This window comes from Poecile atricapillus, chromosome 3 (assembly GCF_030490865.1).
Source record: "Poecile atricapillus isolate bPoeAtr1 chromosome 3, bPoeAtr1.hap1, whole genome shotgun sequence".
NCBI lineage: Eukaryota > Metazoa > Chordata > Aves > Passeriformes > Paridae > Poecile > Poecile atricapillus.
The window spans coordinates 73,155,587-73,174,845 of NC_081251.1; the positions used below are offsets into that span (position 1 = coordinate 73,155,587).

At 43.8% G+C, this 19,259-nt stretch overlaps 1 protein-coding gene and 1 long non-coding RNA gene across 14 annotated transcripts in view; one reads left to right on the top strand and one right to left on the bottom strand.

Annotated features, from left to right (window-relative positions):
• Positions 1-3,888: 3,888 nt before the first annotated feature.
• TRIM67 (tripartite motif containing 67) overlaps positions 3,889-19,259 on the top strand; it is a 33,208-nt gene continuing 17,837 nt past the window's right edge. For 6 of the 13 annotated variants that reach the window (XM_058835404.1, XM_058835405.1, XM_058835410.1 and 3 more), the window contains exons 1-6: positions 3,889-4,022; positions 4,122-4,797; positions 10,031-10,126; positions 13,985-14,107; positions 15,329-15,439; positions 17,567-17,720. In XM_058835404.1, coding sequence (XP_058691387.1) covers positions 3,889-4,022; positions 4,122-4,797; positions 10,031-10,126; positions 13,985-14,107; positions 15,329-15,439; positions 17,567-17,720 — 1,294 coding nt within the window. Of the gene's footprint in view, positions 4,798-10,030; positions 10,127-13,984; positions 14,108-15,328; positions 15,440-17,566; positions 17,727-19,259 lie in introns of all 13 variants that reach the window. The other 7 variants (XM_058835411.1, XM_058835415.1, XM_058835406.1 and 4 more) reach the window with 6 other exon arrangements.
• LOC131577497 (uncharacterized) lies at positions 10,804-12,943 on the bottom strand. The gene is made up of 3 exons (XR_009277223.1): positions 12,834-12,943; positions 11,299-11,393; positions 10,804-11,154 (listed from the first exon to the last, which is right to left on the bottom strand). It is a non-coding gene; the product is annotated as an uncharacterized LOC131577497 (long non-coding RNA).

Genomic DNA, 19,259 nt, shown 5'->3' on the forward strand with positions numbered 1-19,259 from the left:
GACAAGTCTGGGTAAAGAACATGATGAAGAATAAGTGGACAGGAGAAATTACATTGTGTTGTGGCTTTTGTTATGCATAGGAGCAATGCTGAGGCGTGTGGGGTGTACAGCCACAGGTTAGAATCCAGCCTCAAATTCAGAAATGACCAGCAGTTGCAACTGTGCTCTCCACTGTGGTTGCTGAGGGCATCCTCTGCTGATAACTGAGCACCCTGCATTTTTAATGAGGCAGTGAAACTCTTCAGCTCACACTACTACACGAGCTGCTGGCTTTAGCCCAAGCACATTTTATCTTCTCTGCTCTTGTGAACTATTTCTCTGTTCTCCTTCCTGCAATGGAATAAGAACCTGTGGAGATAAGATCCTTTATCTTCCCTGTTGCCCTTCAGATGAGAGGATGTGCACTTGAAGTGATGCCCATTAGCAGAAGCAATGTTGAAATACTGGAATCAAAAAATTCCCCATGGAGAAACAGCAGTGGTAAAAGAAGAAAACTGAATGAAGTGAAGTGACCTTGGTGGACAGCTATTGAGGAAAAAAAAATGAGAAAAGAAAGAAGGAAAACTATCTGGAAATGGGTTAATGTGTGAGGGCAATATAAAATATAAAAATGTACAAGAAAAGGAATGGGAAGTCAACAAAAATGTAACAACAAGCAGAATGAGGAAGCATAGGAAAGCAAAAGAGGCAAAAAGATTTACCAAATCTCTTCTTACTGCAGGGTTGCACCACAACATTCCTTATGTGTTTTTTTTAAATGTAAAGCTATAAATAAACCTCATTGGCTTTTTTTCCCACTGGGGGAATATAAAAGATGCTAATAAGTTCTTACAAAGGGTAAATAGTTTAAGGGGATGATACTAGTGATACTGAAGTATTAAAATGAAGATCAAAGCTAGGACTGCCAGTATAGGGTCTCTAGGTTATCCATACATTGCTACAGCTCTAAGAGATTAAAGACTCGTTTGAACATAAAAAGATGATAAATCTTAGGGATCATAGACATTATAATAATGCCTTGATTACAAAACATAGTAAAGACCCAATTCTTTCAGGCTCAGACCAAATAGTTCTTTATTAATATTTCTATTAAAATTAGTGAAATCATCTTGGTGGGATTTGTTCCTCACCAAGAGTAAGGACTTCCAAGGTCAGTCTGCTCAAGCTCAGTGACATTTTTCAACTCTTAGAGCAGTTTCCATTCTGACCCTTGGAGTAGTAAGGGTTACAGTGATGTTTTGACTATTCATCTCCATCAGCAGCAGTGAAGTTGTATGGAGAAATAGTTTTCATAAGGAGAAGAATTGTGCTCTGCAACCTAAACTTATCAGAGCATTGAATGTTGTTAAAGTAGGTGCTACTTCCAGCAGCAGTCTCTGGTGCCATGGGGATGAAGGTTTCTGCACTGAAACTCTACAACTCCTAGGCAACAAGGGGTGTTCTGGGACCAGTAGGACAGGTAAACAACCGTAGCTCTCCCTGCTCTCAAAGCCATAGCTCTCTTGGGCATTAACATTTCAGACTCACTCAGTAGGTTAAAAAAGACCCTGAATGATGTAAGTCACACCACAGAACAGAGAAGAACAGATCACCTTTTTAATCTCCTTTTCAAATGTCACCTACTATAGTGATATGCTCTCAGGTCAAGTCAGGTTTGTGGAGAGAAGAAAAGTTGTGTTTGAAAGAGAATGTGCTTCTGAGATGGTTTCTTTCTTGCTATTTCCTTTGTCAAGTGCCAATGACTCTAAGATTTTACATAAACCCTAGAGTAGGATTGAGAATGAATATGTAAATTCAGTGTATTAGAATTCTGGAAGTTGCAAGCCCCAGCTCAAAAGCAGCTATAGAAGGTAGTTGGTCAGGTTTGGTGTTCATACCTTTACATTTCCACCATTTACCTGTCTGTCCATTTTTTCTCTGATGTCTCAGACCTGATAATACTATTAGGCACATAATTTTCACTGTCACCTTCCACACAGGACAGGTAAAGAAAGAACTCAAGGGTCCATGAAAAAGCTACCATGCCTTTGTAATTACCTATAGGATAATGTCTTCCAACATAGACTTGAAAATTGTGACTTGGATTCCCCTATAGGCCTGCAGGAAATCTTTAGAGTACATCCACTCCCGCTGCTGACAGATGGTAGAGCAGAGAACAGCGACTATGAAGATAACAGTATTTCACCCACGGGTTTTTCTTACTATGTAGTAGCATAAGGTAGCTGTGAAATCACTGATGTTTCAGAACACTTCTTGCAGTACTGAGGTATCTGGCTGGATGTAGCCCAAACACACAATCAGTCTAGAAACTCTCAAATCACAGCATAGTGGTCACATAAAAGAAGAAGATAGCTAGCTGGATGCCAGGCAGGTTTATGTGGGTCACGGCTGTTTCTACTATGTGCCAGAGGCCAAACCTGCTGCTTTTCACCCTGAAATGGGGAACCACAAAGCTTTAAACCCCTCAGGGATTTTTGCCCCTCAGCTTGTCATGAGAGAGGCTGGGCAAGATACAAAAAGGAACTGCAGAGAGGAAAGACTGAAAAAAACTGAAGCTTTAATATATTCCTACTCTCTGACCCCATTCCTCTTTTCTGTACATCAACAGTTTTAATAATCTGGCAAAAGCAAAGCCTAAAACTAGAAAACCCTTTCCTAACCAGCGTGTGAAAAGAACTCTTGTCATTTATGAGAAATGTTATGATGAGACTCAATGGTTTTAATACGTTTTCTCCTCTTTTTTTTTCCTCTTCATTTGACAGCACTTAGTTACTAATTTTTTAAATAGCTGTTCTGCAGTTTGCATTTTAAAGCAAAAAATTAAAATCTGCTTATGGAATTGAGCTTAATATGGTAGTAGCCGTTAAACAAGATAGACGAGTAACAGTAATAAAAATCAGCGAAATCACTCTTACATATAATCTCTTCACTACGAAATAAACCATTGCTACGTCCACGCTAAGCGTATGTAAACAAAACAGATGGGGGATTTCCCACTGCTGGTTTCCTTCTTCTAAGGTTGGTTATTTTCAGTTCATAAACTCTCAGCTGTCATCCCTGATTTATCTTCGCAGCAGATTCCTGTTGGGGTCACAGGGCTGGGAGCTGGGGCGATGTGGCACGTCCCCCGCTCGCTGCGCTCTGCCGCCCCTGACAGCCACAGCGTTCGTAGCTGCGGATCGTGCTTCCCTTTTAACCCCTTTCTCATCCCTCCCTCTGTCAGTGCCTGACATTTTGTTCATCGTGCTCCAGCATGGTGAGAGCCGTGTGAAGGAGAGGCACGAGCTTAGTTTGTTGGTGAGCATCCTCCTTGAATTCGGGGACGGCAGAGAGGGCTACTAGAGATAACCAAACCCCGCCTGCGTTCAATCTGCTACCCAAACAATGGCTTTATTTAAAGATATGAAGACATCTCTGTGTAGAGATCCTTTAAAAAATGTTTTAGCCTTTCCCAGCCGAAGAGAGAGCGACCACTTTATTTGCTGGAAAGGGCTCTTCCCGCCCCTTCCTACTCCTGCCCTGCCTCCGCCCCCCGCCTCCCTTCCCCATATATTATTACTCTATGCCACCAACGTTAAAACAGTCCCACCGCGCTCCCTGCCCGCGCCACGGCCGTCGGGCAGCCTTTCCCCGGCGCCGAGCAGCCAGGGCCGGCCGGGCGGCTCCCCCGCCGCTGGCGCCGGCGCTGGCCCGGCCGTGCGGAGCTGTCTGTCCGCGGCGGGTGCTGAACCGCGCGGGGCGGCGGCGGCGGCCGGAGCCCTCCCGGCCTCGCCCCGGCGCCCGGAGCGGAGGGAGGCGGCGGAGGGGGCGCCGCGGAGGATGGGGGGAGCCGGCGGCGACCCCGCGCCGCCCGCCTGAGGATCCCGCGCACAAAGCCGCGCCGCGGCCATGGAAGAGGAGCTGAAGTGCCCGGTGTGCGGCTCGCTGTTCCGGGAGCCCATCATCCTGCCCTGCTCGCACAATGTCTGCCTGCCCTGCGCCCGCACCATCGCCGTGCAGACCCCGGAGAGCGAGCAGCACCTGCCGCCCCTGCTGCACTCCCGGGGCCCCGCGCCGCCCCCCGCGCCGGGAGCGGGCCCGGGAGCGGCCGCGGGCTCCGCCGCCTGCCTGGACTCGGAGAGCGCGGCGGGCGGCGGCGGCGGGGACCACGCGGACAAACTGAGCCTGCACAGCGAGACCGACAGCGGCTACGGCTCCTACACCCCCAGCCTGAAGTCCCCCAATGGCGTGCGGGTGCTGCCGCTGGTGCCCGCGCCCCCGGGGGCGGCGGCGGCTCCGCGGGGCGCCGGCCCCGCCAGCTCCTCCCTCACCTGCCCGCAGTGCCACCGGAGCGCGTCCCTGGACCAGCGCGGGCTCCGCGGCTTCCAGCGCAACCGGCTGCTGGAGGCCATCGTGCAGCGCTACCAGCAGGGCCGCGCCGCCGCCGCCGCCGCCGCCAAGTGCCAGCTGTGCGACCGCAGCCCGCCCGAGCCGGCCGCCGTGCTGTGCGAGCAGTGCGAGGTGCTGTACTGCTCCGCATGCCAGCTCCGCTGCCACCCGGCCCGAGGGCCCTTCGCCAAGCACCGCCTGGCCCCGCCGCCCGCACACCCGGGAGCCCCCGGCGGCGGCGGGGACGGCGGCGGAGGGAAGGGGGCGGGCGGCGGCCGCAAGCTGCCGACGTGCGCCGAGCACGACCTGGAGAACTACAGCATGTACTGCGTGAGCTGCCGCAGCCCCGTCTGCTACCAGTGCTTGGAGGAGGGCAAGCACAGCAAGCACGACGTGAAGGCTCTGGGAGCCATGTGGAAGCAGCACAAGGTGAGTCCCGACAGCCGGCTGAGAGCTGGGGTGATGCCCAGAGCTGGGCTGATGCTCAGCGCTGGGGTTTGTTGACCCCAGTGCCCCAATGGCGGGTTGCAGTTTGTGGGACATGAGTCTCTTCGTGCCCATCGTCCCCTCAGACTTTTCTCCTTTTGGAATGGTGCTCTTAGGTTTTTGGCTCTTCCTGATTTCTTGGCAACCCTGCAGCCTCTGCTCAGGGTTGGAAAACCCAGACTCCCTCTCATGTCGGCCTCACCCTGTCCAGTGAAATTCATCCAGGTCTCAGGCAGATAGCTGGAATTATCAAGTCCACCTCACTAACTTGTATGCCTTCCACAGGGTCCTTGGTCATCCTGTCCTCAACCATGCTCTGGCAGTGGCAGCAGCTACCTGTGAGGAGACAGGGTGGTTGTTTCTTCTTTTCACCATCTACCTTTCATCCACGACTCAGTGCAAGCTGCCACAACCATATGTCAATGAGGGAGAGTGGCTCACAGCCACCCAAATATTTTAGACAAGAAAGCATGGTACAGATGATCATGGACACTGAGTGTTCTCCTGGGCCTTAATGAGGTCTCCTCCCACTCCATTCCCAAAGAAGCTGGGAGTAATGGCTGGAGGGACTTTCATGACACCAAGATAAATTAGGAGTTGTAGATGGGGACTAGAGGCAAGCTTTTTCTGATTCACATATTATCACAGTGTGATTCATGCTTCCCTGCAAGTCATGCTGCCTACCCCTCTCTGGATTCCTTTGTGGAGAGGTCAGAGCCATTTGCTTGGCTACACAGGGGTTTGGTGAGGTCCGGTAGAGCTGGTGGGTCACTTGGTCATGCTTTCCTTGCTAAAAATAAGGCTTTGCAACCATGTGAATAAAGAGCAAGACGTGGCCTTAGAAGTTGAAAACGTGTGTGAAGTTAGTTCTTTCTTGCTGAGAGTGGTGTACCCTGGAAAAATGATTAGTTAATACATATGAATGTACAGAGGGGATTTCAGTTCCTGAGAGCTGAGGACAATCCTTTGGAGCTTCCTGCTGTACTGGGGATAAAGGACTTCTCCCACAGCTGTGCAAAGAGCACTTGACCAGCCCAGCTGGCCACAGGATTCCCTTCTTTTTACTCTCTGGTTGCATTTAGCAGTAAAGAAAGCGCAGAGAGATCCTTTCAGATACTGCAGGAAAGGTCAAAATCAAGACTGGTGTCATCACCCCTTAGCCATGGAGCGGTTGAGCACAAGATAGGCTGAGGTATTTGGCAAGGCAAAAAATTGACTTTCTATTGTAAGATCCAAAGAAGTTGCCCCTTGAGGTGATCTGCATTGTTTATCCATCCAAGAAGAAAGACAAACTTCTGGAGGTGTTTCAGTTTGAATGTTCTGCCAGCAGCTCAGCCATCATTACTCCCTAAGACGAGTGAGTGTTTGTGCAGAGAAGCTCTCTTGGCCCAGAAGCAGCAGATTAAACATCTGCAGCTGCTGTCTATATCCCAGTGTCAGAATCCACTTCTGAGCAGAATTGTTTTGATGAGCAGGGTCTGAGTTCACAGTTCAAATGTGGCTGATGTTTTGGAGAGCATGAGAGATCAGCTTGTGATGTATTATGGTCTACCTTGAGTTAAAACTGTTTGATGCCATTTGGAACATTACAGTCCAGTGTAATCAAAGTTCAGAATCAGTAATTTTCTCTTTTTTCCTACTGTCAAATATTGAAAAAAAATCCTTTTGGCTTGTATTTTTACTGCATTTTTTTCTGCGACTGAGGTATCACAGAACATGACTTCTCTCGATTTGGATATTCAATCAATGTCAAAATTCTAGCAAAAAGAAACCCTCAAAATTAAGTAATTGGGGACTCTGAAATTATGCTCTTGTGAATATTATATTTTCAAGAAAAATGTGCTTGGCACAAAATAAATATAATGGAACTGTATAGCCAGGCAGCCTAAATCATCAGCTCACATTCATTCAGATAAATTGTTATGGAATTAGATACTTCTGCTTAGAAACATTTCTACAAGTTTATTACCTGCAGTTACTTTGGCCAAACCATAAATTATTTACCTTGACTGGTGTGCCAAACGTGATTTAAGGTTTATGAGTTCTCTCCAGATGCTCCAGGCATAGCTGGTAGAAGCAGCTGAAAGGTTTGTTCTTAGACCAAGAAGCATTCCTTGTGTTAGCCTTTGTTTGGCTCCTCCTTTGTCTGGGCTTTACACAGTGAACTAGTGGCAAATTACAGAGTGTACAGCCTTGTCCAGGCCGTGCTGCAGACCACTCAAAGAAATGTGCACTTACCCCCAGCTGTACTGCTGACATCAAACCTATGCTGGACTGCTTGGCCCCTGTTAGTGATGTAGGCTCCCCATTGCACCGCTGTGTGTAACTTCTCCTACAGAGAAAGTAAAATTGGTGTAAAGTAACAAGGCTCCAATGGCACAAATCTGTGAAAATCCCCTGGTTTAGCTGGACTTCATTATATTCACTTGCCTAAAAAGTGCATCTGGACCAGCAGTTCAAGGTCATTAAGAAAAAACTCTTAGTCCTGTTGAAGTTTAATCCTTTCATGTCTTCTTTGCAAGTACGGTGGTACTGTAATCACATTTAGGAAGGACTTCAGACGTATGAATATGAGGAAAGATGGGGGACATGTTCCAGCTCTGCCCATTCTAAAGGATTAACTATAGGTATGCACCAAGATGCTGAAAACATCCACAGCTGGGTGGGTATGAAGGGCAGGCAGGCAAGGAGTTGCAGGCAAGTGTGGGAGTCCACATGCCTGCTTTTATTTCCGTACCTAAAGACTTGTGTTTCCAAAAATGTGTCGGCTTTATGAGAATTCAACACCAGGACAAGCTTATCTAATCAATAGTCCTGCTAAAGAGGGATAGATGGAAGGCAAGCTAAATGAGCATGAACTGTTTGGTTCAAAAAGGACATGGCCATTATCTGGTTCATTTTCTGAAATCAGAGGTCTTCCCTGCCCATCTAGGTTTAATTACTTACCCTTGTGATCTCTATGTTCCTGTAATTGATGGAAATAGAAACTTGGTATCCATCTCCAGCCTTCACATTATTGGTTCAGAGACCAGGTTTTAAAGTAAAGATAACACCAGGTGGAATACCATTTTTCAGGAGTTATTAATTGTCCCAATCAAGGGAGCTTGTTACACCTCAGTTCGGCTCACAATAAATATTTCTGCGGAATGAATGATTGCTGTGGGTGTACAGGGCATTTTGTATGGCTTGGTTGGTTTACTGAGGGCTTAGTCATGTAGCTCCACTTGATTTTAATGAGAAGTGCATGACTAAATTCCTCTGATTTGTAAGGTATCTTTCACAAATGCTTGGAAAAACAAAGCTATTATCTCTAAGTGGGTTTCACAAGTGGGAATCTGGTCTTCTATTCAGCTTCATGGTGCAGTTGAGTTAATGCAACCATGAGTTTTAATGAACAGATCAATTTGCTTATGAGCCCTTTAGACAGTGACATGGCTGAGTTTCTGTTTCAGCTCTCTGTGATGGGAGCATGCCAGGAGCCAGGAGTGGCTGTGCTGATTGCCACCGGTATATATGCTGCTTACAATTTGTCTGTGGTGGTTTTCTACAGCTGCTCTGATGCCCACATACTGCTTTTGTCTCTTCTGACCTGGTGAAATGCACTTCGAGATGATTTGAGAGCTGGGGCAGATGTTGAGAAAGTGGAAGTTTTACTTTTGTCAGGACCAACCAATGGGTTTTGATTTGAGAGAAAGGAACCCTTGCCTCCCTGGGACAATTTGGTCAGGACAGTCAATGACAGAGAATGTAATGCTTCTGCCACCTATTTCTTTCTTGCTTACACCCCAGCTGCTTTGTCATGTGCTTCTTACACCTTGTTCTGTGTCATCTTGACAAATCAAAGGCTCAGATGTGCTCTGTGAGTGGAGCATAAAGTGTGATTGAAAAAGATGGGCTTCAAACTTTGGCAAACATGATCAGCCTGTGCAGAGCTGACCTCAAGTCCCGATTGTCTGATCCGACAGAAAACAGACTCTTTTATGGACCTGGAGTTTGCTTCTGTGGTCTCACGTAGTGTTAATATCAAACATCATCATTTCAGGTTTTTTTGCGTTTGCAAGAGTTTGTGTAGGAAAATAGCAAAGATTCAAATGTTGAGATATAGACACAGTAATGTGTCTTCCCTTTACATTTGTTACAAATGAATTTTGTAAAGCACATCCTCATTTAGAATTTAGCACTAATGTGCTTTCAAGGGGCCACTTTCCAGCCTCTTGTTCCCCAGTCTTATGTATGTCCAGGGTTGCTCCATCCCACGTGCAGAGCCTCACAATGACATCAGCCACTCTTTGAGTACACTTAGTGAATCCTATTGGGACTTGCAGACTTATAGGGATCCATCTGGGGTAGCAAGTCCTGCACAGACTTGGGGTTGACTAGGAGTTAATCATTCTCACAGCCATGGTCCTCCAGCTCAGGGCACTGGGAGCTCCAGAATGCATCACTGGGTCTGCCAGGAGCAAAACCAGTTTCCTTCCTGTCCTCGAAGTTCATCGACAAGCTTCTGGTTCAGCTTGGAGATCTCAGGCATTAGCTGGGGAAAGGGAAGGTTAGGCCTAGAGTGTGGACTTTAAAAAGACATATTCTATGTGTCTTATTGATCAAAAGTTGGAGGAAGGTTTTTTCCCAACTTTTGCAGAAACATTCACCCATTTGCTGAGTTGGAGCAAGGGAAACTGGAGTCCCAGAGGGACATTACTATGAAGTCTGAGAAGGCAGATTTGTCTTTAAAGTCCTAGAGCATCTCAGGTTTGGTAGGATTCACCACACTTAAAAAGATTTCAGACTTGGATGGAGAAGAAGTGTCATTTTGGAAAGCACTTGGGGATTTTTCATCATGACAGATGCTCCTGTGTAAGTGTAAGACTACTACCTCCTTATAGATGTGGGTAGCTGTCTTACAAAGAGGTGTTTTGACTTACCAAGTTGCTGCAATAAAGTGGAACGTGCAGACACAATACTTGACTGCCCCCACATGCATATTTCACCCTCATTAAATCTGATTACAGTAAAAATCTTTCTTAACTATTCTTTTCTAGCACAAACACTTTGTGGAATTAGAAATACATGTAAGCCTTTTAGCAAATTATTAATCATCAAATCCGAGGATTACTAAGAAAAACATTTGCATTTTATCGCTGACTCCTTTTTTCTCCTCTTTTTTTCTCACTTTCAGGCACAGCTGTCTCAGGCTTTAAATGGTGTTTCAGATAAAGCAAAGGAAGCTAAAGAATTTTTGGTTCAGCTGAAAAATTTATTGCAGCAGATCCAGGTAACTGTAGAATATTATCTGTTTTGATAATACAGTAATCAATAGAACTGAGTGAATAATTTATTTAATGACTTTGTCTCCTGTGCTATTCTCATCTTTCCTGGAATCATCTGACCTTTCTTGAATGGATTTGCTAGGTAAAATTATTCATCAAATAATGCCTGCAAGCCCCTCTTAGCTTCTAGATTGTTTGCTGTTTGTTGCAAGAAGCTGATACTCAATACTGGACATCTGAGCTGTGCTGATTAGTGTTTGATTGAATCCATTAGTCATGCTTCTAGGCTCCTCCCTGACTGCAATTGCTTGAATTCTGCACTTAGGATAAATTCTCATTTTAACACATTCAAAATTTACTGCTAGCTTTTCATCTTACATTTCCTAAAAATGCACTAATTTCTGCAAAAAATCCTGTCAACCTGCCTATTAGGGTAGTTGTGGGAATGTCTTATACACACTCAAAAATACAGGAATATTCTACTAAAAAAAAAAAAAGTAATTGCTGCTAAATCAATGTGTCGTTTATTGGAGCATAAGTTATTTTCATGCCTGTAATTGTCCAGATTTAATAGTCAGAAAAAGGGCTCATAGTGAGTGCAGTAATTGAGGGCACAAACCCAAAATGAAACAAGCCTTAATTTCAATCCAATTTAGACTCATCAGTGCTGGAGGTCAGATGATCCTCAAGGTCCTTCTCACCCTGCAGATTGTACCTGGAAATGTGCCACTCTAGTTTGAGCTGTACCGTGTCCAGGAGGGGACACTTATTTTCTGCTGCAGCAATGCTCTGTAGTGATGGGATATGCTTCATCTGCTCTTCAGTAGCCCACTCTGCTGCTTGCTCTCTTTCATCAACAAGTCATGCTCTTGTTAGTAACAGAAAACCAAAGCAGAAGTTCAAGAAGTTTATAATTTAATCATTAAAGTGTGCTGCTGAAAACCCAAGAGGATGAATTCGTAACACAAGAGCTGCCCAAGCTCTTCGGTTGCCTCAGGGCAGCCTGACTACCCACTCTCACAGTCTTCCATGGCTGTGTGGGGAAGGGAAAACCAAAATGAGGAGCTGGTAAAATTAAAGGACATTTAACTGAAAGAAACCAGTGCAAAGTCAATGACTGGCACATGTACTGTGCTGTATTTTGGCTATAGTGTGAGGTTTCTCTCAGCTGACTTACCCATTTAACAGTTATGTAGCTCAGCTAGTCTACTCATTTAGACTTTTTTCACCATCCAAGGAGAAAAGACAGGCACCTCTAGAGAGCACTTCTTCCTGTAGGTGTGAACAGCCATTTTAGGATGGGATAACTCATCCAAAACAATAGTCTATCACCAATCTTTCTTGAGTCATCTAGCTCCATTACAAATGTGTTTTTCCCTCCTGAAACCTAGAAGTGGCCTATTATGACTATTTATGACTATGCTGTAAAATCCTTTAATGTGTTTCAATAAAATCACTGCCAAATTGCTCTGCATAAGGGAGCTGCTACAGTTGGATCAAAAGACCAAGCCATTTATTTGATGCTGCTTATTGCTTAAAATGCTAGAGGAGAGCTCAGGAGAGGAAATTATATCCAGCAGTACCCTCTAACATTTAGCTAAGTCTGGGCACAAAGCTGATCCTCATGTGCTGAGCCAGTCTTCACCCTGAGCCTGAGTGAAACACTGAATTTCAGCAAACCAAAACAGCAGGACTAATCAGCTGCATATTGTATTCCTAAGTAAAACAAAGCTGGGGCATGGCTCCAAGATGATCACCCACACACTTTAACCCTTAAGGAGCTCCCTGGAATGGTTTTCTCCCGTGACATATTGCACTCTTCTCGTGCGATGTTCGAGCAGCCTTTGATGATTGTGCAGACCAGGGAATGCTCCTGGTAGTCGGCTTTGGTACAGCCACACTCTTCAAGGGGAAAGGGTTTAGATGTGTCATGAGCCCATCTGTGCCTTTTGACATTAGGACAAAAACCCATTCTTGTACTGTTATTTTGCGGGGGAGCAGATGTAGCCTTTGTGCATAGGTTTATAGCCAGACACACATATCTCAGAGCAGGTTATTTACAGTAGAAATCTTCCTGATGGTTGCCAACTCTCATATGGACATTTACCCCTCAGCAAAAATGTATTTTAGTAATACTTTTACACAAAGGAGCAAGCAATATGTACATTTTATTATCCTGTCTCAATGCACTGCAGACCAGACAGCCATCTACACCCTTTATCTCCTCTCTGAGTTTTACACAGCTACCAGGAACTGGGCTTTTATCTTACCTGAAGCAGTTTGCAAATTCATAATCGACTTTTCCCTGCTTTGCAGATCTGTTGTTTTCCCCCTCTTTTTCCCTGCCTTTCTCTCCTCTGAGGTCACTTTTATATCTCTTGGTCTTTTCTTTTCAGATTCTGCCTGTTCCTCATTGCTCCTGTTGCTTTCTTGCTCCTCCTTGTTGCTGTCATGATCCGATTTTCCCATTTTCCCATCTGCTGTAACAATTTCATACTTTCTCACTTGAAGGAGGCATACCGCCAAACACCCCATTTGATGTGTGAGCAGAAAATGAGGAGAGGAATGATGCAGTACAGCCACCGACTGATTCAGGCTCTGTGCACAAGCCAGCACTTCAAGAGTAACGGGATGGAAATGGGCTTAAGGGGGAGCTGGGTGTGATACAAGCCGAGGAGGGAGAGATGCAAACAGGAAGAGTCTAAGACAAACCTGTGAGCAGGAACTGAGCCGTCTGGTGTCTCCCCACCACCAGATGAACCCTCGCCCACATCTCGCTGGCAGGTCTAGGACTGCAGTGGGGGAACACTGGGAACACTGGCCCTGCATCCATCAGCTGGAGAATGAGATGCATGGGTCATAGTGAGGGAAGGGGGTACAGTGCTGAAACCTTTGAACTCAAAATAAAGAAGACAAAGCAAATGAGTAGAAATTAAGAAAAAAGCAAAAGAACTAAGAGGTAGTAATGAGTTTGGGGAGTACAATGGCTTAGCAAAGAGGTGCTTGTCCTTCAGTACATGTTTAAAATCTTCTCACATTTAATGATTTTTTTGTTTGTTTGTTTGTTTTTTAATTGGGGTATTTTGGAGGAAAGCTGATAGCACACCTAAACATCTCCTTGGAAGAGGAGCTTGAAAGTTTTCTCCTCCTAGTCTCATGAGCAGAGGAGGTGAGGGAGAGTCTTCCTTTGAATGGGTACTACAGCAGCAATTCCAGGGATTTATGTAATGCTAAATTGTTCCCAGACCCTTCTGAAGGCTCAGTGTTGTATACCTCATGCTGGTTTCTGCCTAGAAAAGAATTTTACCATAATGTGAATAGAAATTTGCCTCATTTTTTAAAAGCTAATCAAGTACATAGCTCCACTGCCAAGTGCTAGCTATGTTAAAAAAAGTACTCAAATACACAAACCTTAGGGCTTTGTACCTCATTAATTTCCTCGTAATAAGCCAGTAGACCAGATTCTGGTCCATAATTCTGTTCTAATTGCTGTGGTACAGAGCCAGTGATTTCAAAGTTGCTACAGTGGGATAATTAAAACAGATTGGAGCAGAATCCTCTTATGTATGTATGCACTGTGTATGTTACATTTAGCATTTCCATTATGTTGTACTACATCTGTTGTCCGGAAAGTGCCAGTAAATCAAGCTTTTGAATGAGACCATTTTTGTGGCGTGGCATCTTACTGTTTCATTTTATAGCATGCAGCTATTACTGGTACAGCTGTAATGAAATCAGAAAGGCAACAACAATGCTGAGGGTCTTGAAAGGAGATCTTTCCTGAACAGAAAAGCAGGTATGAGCAATAGCTTAAGCTGCAAACTAGGCTTTCTTTGACGGGTGTGACTCTCTCCTTGTTGTAGGAGAACGGGTTGGATTACGAAGCCTGTCTTGTGGCTCAGTGTGATGCCTTGGTTGACGCGTTAACACGGCAAAAGGCAAAACTGCTCACAAAGGTCACCAAGGAGCGTGAGCACAAGCTGAAGGTGAGCACTCCTCTCATTGGCTCAGCACAGCTGCTGATAGATAGCTGGTGTGCTCTGTCAAGTTCCCCAACCCTTTACACTATGAAATCTCCTAGTAACCAAATTCTAAAGTCCTTTAGCAGGTTCCAGTTCAGCAGTTTAATGGAACTGTGCCTACATACATTGAATGATGGATATACTTCAGCAATTTGTTGAATCAGGACATCAATCTTTATCTGGTGGTTTGGGGCTATCTTTTGAGAGGTGCTTATCAGCGAAACCTGTATGTGGTTTGGATTTTGGGACCTTCTGCCCAAGTAAACAGTTGTGATTTTGATATCTCCTTGAATGTTTAAATTCAGGTATGCCACCTCCCGAAATACATTTATTAAAGAAATGCAGTAAGAGGAGATGGCAAGAAGAAATCTAAAATGGTTGAATGAAGTGGCAGTCAAGAAATTTTTAAATAGACACATTTCTTGAAATGCTGATTTTTATATGATTTTGAGGTACTATAATGCCATTCGCATTAAAAATATCTAAGACAGAAGGAAAAAACTAAGTGGATTGTCTAACATATCAGTTAACAAAATCAACCTGAGATCAGCATTCAGCTTGCTTAACAAGAACCAGCACTTGGGACATACTGCTGACAGCACAGCAAACCCAGCAGTTTGTTGCTGTCACAAGTTGTCCTACAGAACACAGTGCTATTAAACCTAGTCCACAGCCATGTGGCACCAGAATTAAGGCCAAAATTTGTAAGAATGGAATGCAAGTATTTTATTTCTTCATTCCAGCAATGTCTTCTTAAGCAGAGCAGATTTAATGAAGAGAATATTAGGGTATGATCTATGAGAAACCACTACAGCAATTTTCCTCTAAAGTGAGGGGCTTTTGGAAAGCTCAGATGTTAGTGAAAGTGTGACTGGAAATGTGAACACTGCAAACACAGAGACATGTTCTGTTCCTTCTCTGCCCCAAGCAAGCCTAATCTTTGAGCAATTAATCTGCTCTGAAAATTGAGATTCCCTGTGCACAACATTTTGCCAGGCTAATTATCAGTATTTACAATACAGAGCAAGTGAGTGAAGCTGATGGAGATATGGCAATGGCCATATGGCAGCTAAATTAAGCATAGATTTAACACATTCTCCCATTTCTCGTCTCTTCTGAAATAATTTTATACAATTCACTGCAAGCTGAGGCAGTCATAGAACTGTACTGATGTTTGTTTTCCAGGTTGTTTGGGACCAGATAAATCACTGTACACTGAAGCTACGCCAGTCAACAGGGCTTATGGAATACTGTCTAGAAGTTATCAAAGAGAATGATCCCTCTGGGTTTTTACAGGTATTTTTCTTCCTAATTTCTGGGAGAAAAAAAATACATTAAAGCTAAGTCTAAAAATGTGTGGCTTTGTTAATTAGCCCCTTCCACCTCCAAGGCAGGTTCACCTTAACTCCTGTAAGTACTGTCTAAAACCTCAGAGAGCCTGGTGCCTGCATGAGTGTCCCAGCAAAGAGATGGCTTTATCAGCTGCATTCTGACTGAGATTGGTGGGGAGTCAGTGCTCACACCACTCCCCTAGCTCCTGATGTCTTTCCTTTTGCCAGTCCTTCCTTCTGAGCTGAAAGACGCTAAGCAGTTAATGATAGCTTTTTGCAGAATATTTTATTCTCACCTAAGAAACCCAACACAGGGCCCCACAGAGCTGTCTGATTAATTTGGAGCGGTAAGCGACTCAGCAGAGTAGTACTTCTCCCCCTTGTGCTTCTCCCCTTTGCTTTCCCATGTAAAAGAGTCCTTTCAACACCTCCCCTGTAAGGAAATCTAGTCTGTGGTAGTCTAAAGGGGCTTGCATGTAGCTTTGCTTAACAGAGACTGTTGCATCAAGATCTGTGGCAGCTCCAGGTACCTTCTCTTTGCAAAATATGGCCTAGCCAATAATTGCCTTAATTTGCAAGGATGTTGTTTCTTAGGTGCATACACTGGCAGTGTCTATTGATGAGACAAAACATAACAGTGTTATTTTCCCATCAATTATTTTGCTTAATTTATTCTAATATGTTTGTTAATTATTTTACTTTGCCCTAATAGTTTTATTGCCTTATTTATTGCCTAAAAAGAAAGGTACATCAAACAAAATGACCTGCACATGTGCATGCATGAGTGTCAGGGGTCTGTCAGAGCAGAGGATGAGAACAAACAGGATGAGAATTAGCCAACCTAAACCCATTAGCACTCCAGACTGATTGTTACTGTCATGTCTGGTCTCAAGCAAGAGAGGGGAATGTGTGGTGTAGATTAATCTCAAGATTACACAGATTTTAACAGGCTGTTGGTTGGACACTATAGGACAAACAAAACCTTTAGGTTTTGTAACTACTTGCTATCTAGATGTATGCTTTACTTTCTTTCCAGCTTACTCTCCCTTTAACTTTTGTGGCTTCAGTTTTTGCAGGCCCCTTTATAAAGAAAAAAACAAACCATTTTTGTTTTTACTTTTCCCTGGTTTAACTAATGATGCTTTCAAGACAGCCAGCAGACACTCAGGCACTGCATTACTTTGAGCAACTGCTCCTGCAGCCAGGATATTGAGACATGGCCAAGGGATCCAGCATCCCAGTAAGTGACTCCAAGGTTGCAGGAGTCTGTGGGATGCTCCTCCACCTACTGCACAGACTGATTAGGAGCTGTTGATGCAGGGGTTCAGACAGGGGTGTCCTCAGTAAAATTAATGAGGAAAAGTATCCAAATTCCTGCAATAAAGGAAAACTCTTTCTGTTATACCCAGAAAAAAAATTCTACTCCCTGTGTCTTACTGGAAGTTCACTGTCAGGAACTCCAGGTATCCAAATGGCAGCTTCACAGAACTGAAGGACAGTTGAGTTCATTGATTTCCACAGAGCCAGGATTTAACTTCCAGAAGCATCTGTTGTGATCGTTTTAGTTTGACTTTTGGTCTGATTGTCTGTGGGCTGAGCTAGAACAAAGCTTTAAAACTTAAATTCAGTTTTGATGTAATGGTAGAAAATCTATTATATATGTGAAAATCTATCTGACAATTTATCACCCTCACTGTGAGTAATATACACCTTCCTTACCATTTGATTTTTTTAATCCTTTGGCTTTAATCCTGAATCATCTCTGCTGAATGGAGAGACTCAAACATTTAAGCCTCTCTTTGTGCAACTTCTTTTTAAACAGGAGAGCCAAAGTAGACCACACAGATCAGAGAACAGTCTTAACAGACTTTATAAATGCAGTCTCTACTCTCCTAGCCTAAGATGAGATTTATTTTGAAGAAACAAGATGAAAGGATACAACATAAATGGACCTCACCCCAAAACAACCAGATACCATCTCGTCTGTTTGGCTGTCTTAATCCTGTTTCCTTTGTGCTGTATCTCACAGGCATTCTGTCATTTTTAATGTGTGCATCTGCCATTTCATTATAAACCTGATACTCTCTTTCAGATTTCGGATGCTTTAATCAAGCGTGTTCAGGTATCTCAGGAACAGTGGGTCAAAGGAGCCTTGGAGCCAAAAGTATCTGCTGAGTTTGACTTGACTCTGGATAGTGAACCTTTACTGCAGTCAATTCACCAGCTGGATTTTATTCAGATGAAATGTAGGGGTGAGCTTTTATGATTTTCCTTTTTCTGTTTTTCATGCATGTGTTGAAACAGTGCTGGGAGGTGTGAGGACACCAAAGGAGGAAGGAGGAATGACTTGAATTTGCTGGATAGTTTTAAAAGGTTTTCAGGCAAATTCAGGTAATTGGGTGTTTCCTGGAAAGGTGTGCTCCCTTCACATGTATGATCTTTAAGTGCATCTGGTATTTCTATCCGAGCTGAACAAGCTCAGATAGAAATACCAGGTGCACTTAAAGATTGAAAAGATAAATTCTTCAGAGTAGGGCTTTGAAGGTTAATAAGACATGAGCTGCATGAAACTTCATGCCATTTTGTAGTATTCCTAGGTTTGATATTGTTAATTCAAGGTACCAGTTACCCCTATCTTGTTAGAAACAGCTGAAGTAGAAAATAAATATTACACACAGATACACACACAAATACATGCTTGAATAGGAAAAAAAAAACCCTGCCTTTGACCTTTGACTTGTATCTGGACTGTGCTGCAGAAAGTTCCCATCTTAATAAAAAAATCATGAGGAAGAGATCCATAAGAGAAAAGTACCTCTTTGGTTGTACTACACAAGGGGGGAGTAGCTCCATGGCTATACCATTCCATGGTTCCAGGTATCTGGATAATTCTGATGGATAAGATACAGAGAACTGAGATTAAAAAATGTATCTAAAAGAAGAAGCTGATGGACAGGACATGCCACGACATTAAAAAAAAAAGAAAAAATAAAAAAGGAAAATTAACATAATGAGTTTGTAATGGAGTTCGTGTATATGGAGCAGGACGAGAACTGCATCAGAATTAGATAGATCTGTAGAACAGTTGGGTTTGAAAGCCATTGTGGTCCCTGGGAATGATGTCATTAGCTTCTGTCAGTGGTGATTCAAGCCTTAATTATACATGTGGGTGACAGGATAGAGGCTGCCAGAAGTCAGTGAATGAGTTAAGGATATTCATGATGTGATGTCAGATGTGCTTTTTTTTGTTGCTTTGAGCAAGTATAAAGAATTTTTTTCAGCTTATGTGTTCTCTCTGGGCCTAATTCTGCATCTAAGACACCCAAGATGAAGTAATTAGGGTGGATAATTTGGCAGATATGTGGAGAAATAATGTACAAACTGTTAAAGGCCAGAGTCTGCTAACCAAGAATGCTTTGCATCTTGGCATAAACAGGCTGTGTTAAAGTTATTCAGTAAACATCTGTGAACTGCTCCTTTGAAATGCTGTCAGACAGGCAAGTGGAGTCAAGAGAGAGGGAATATCATTGATAAAGCTCCTCTGAATGCTGTCTGCACTTGTCTTTTTAAAATCGGTTTATATTTAATGCTAGCCGTATTTATTGTGAAATATATTTAATACTAATCTCCCACCACTCTCCTTTAAAAACATATGAAAAATTTAGTTAAACTAGTCACACAGATTCCTAATTAACCACAGGTTACCTGAGGTGAGAGCAGCTTAGGTATTTGGCTTGTGGACATTCACCTGGCCTTAAGTTTGAGGACTTAGAAAACTTTAACTG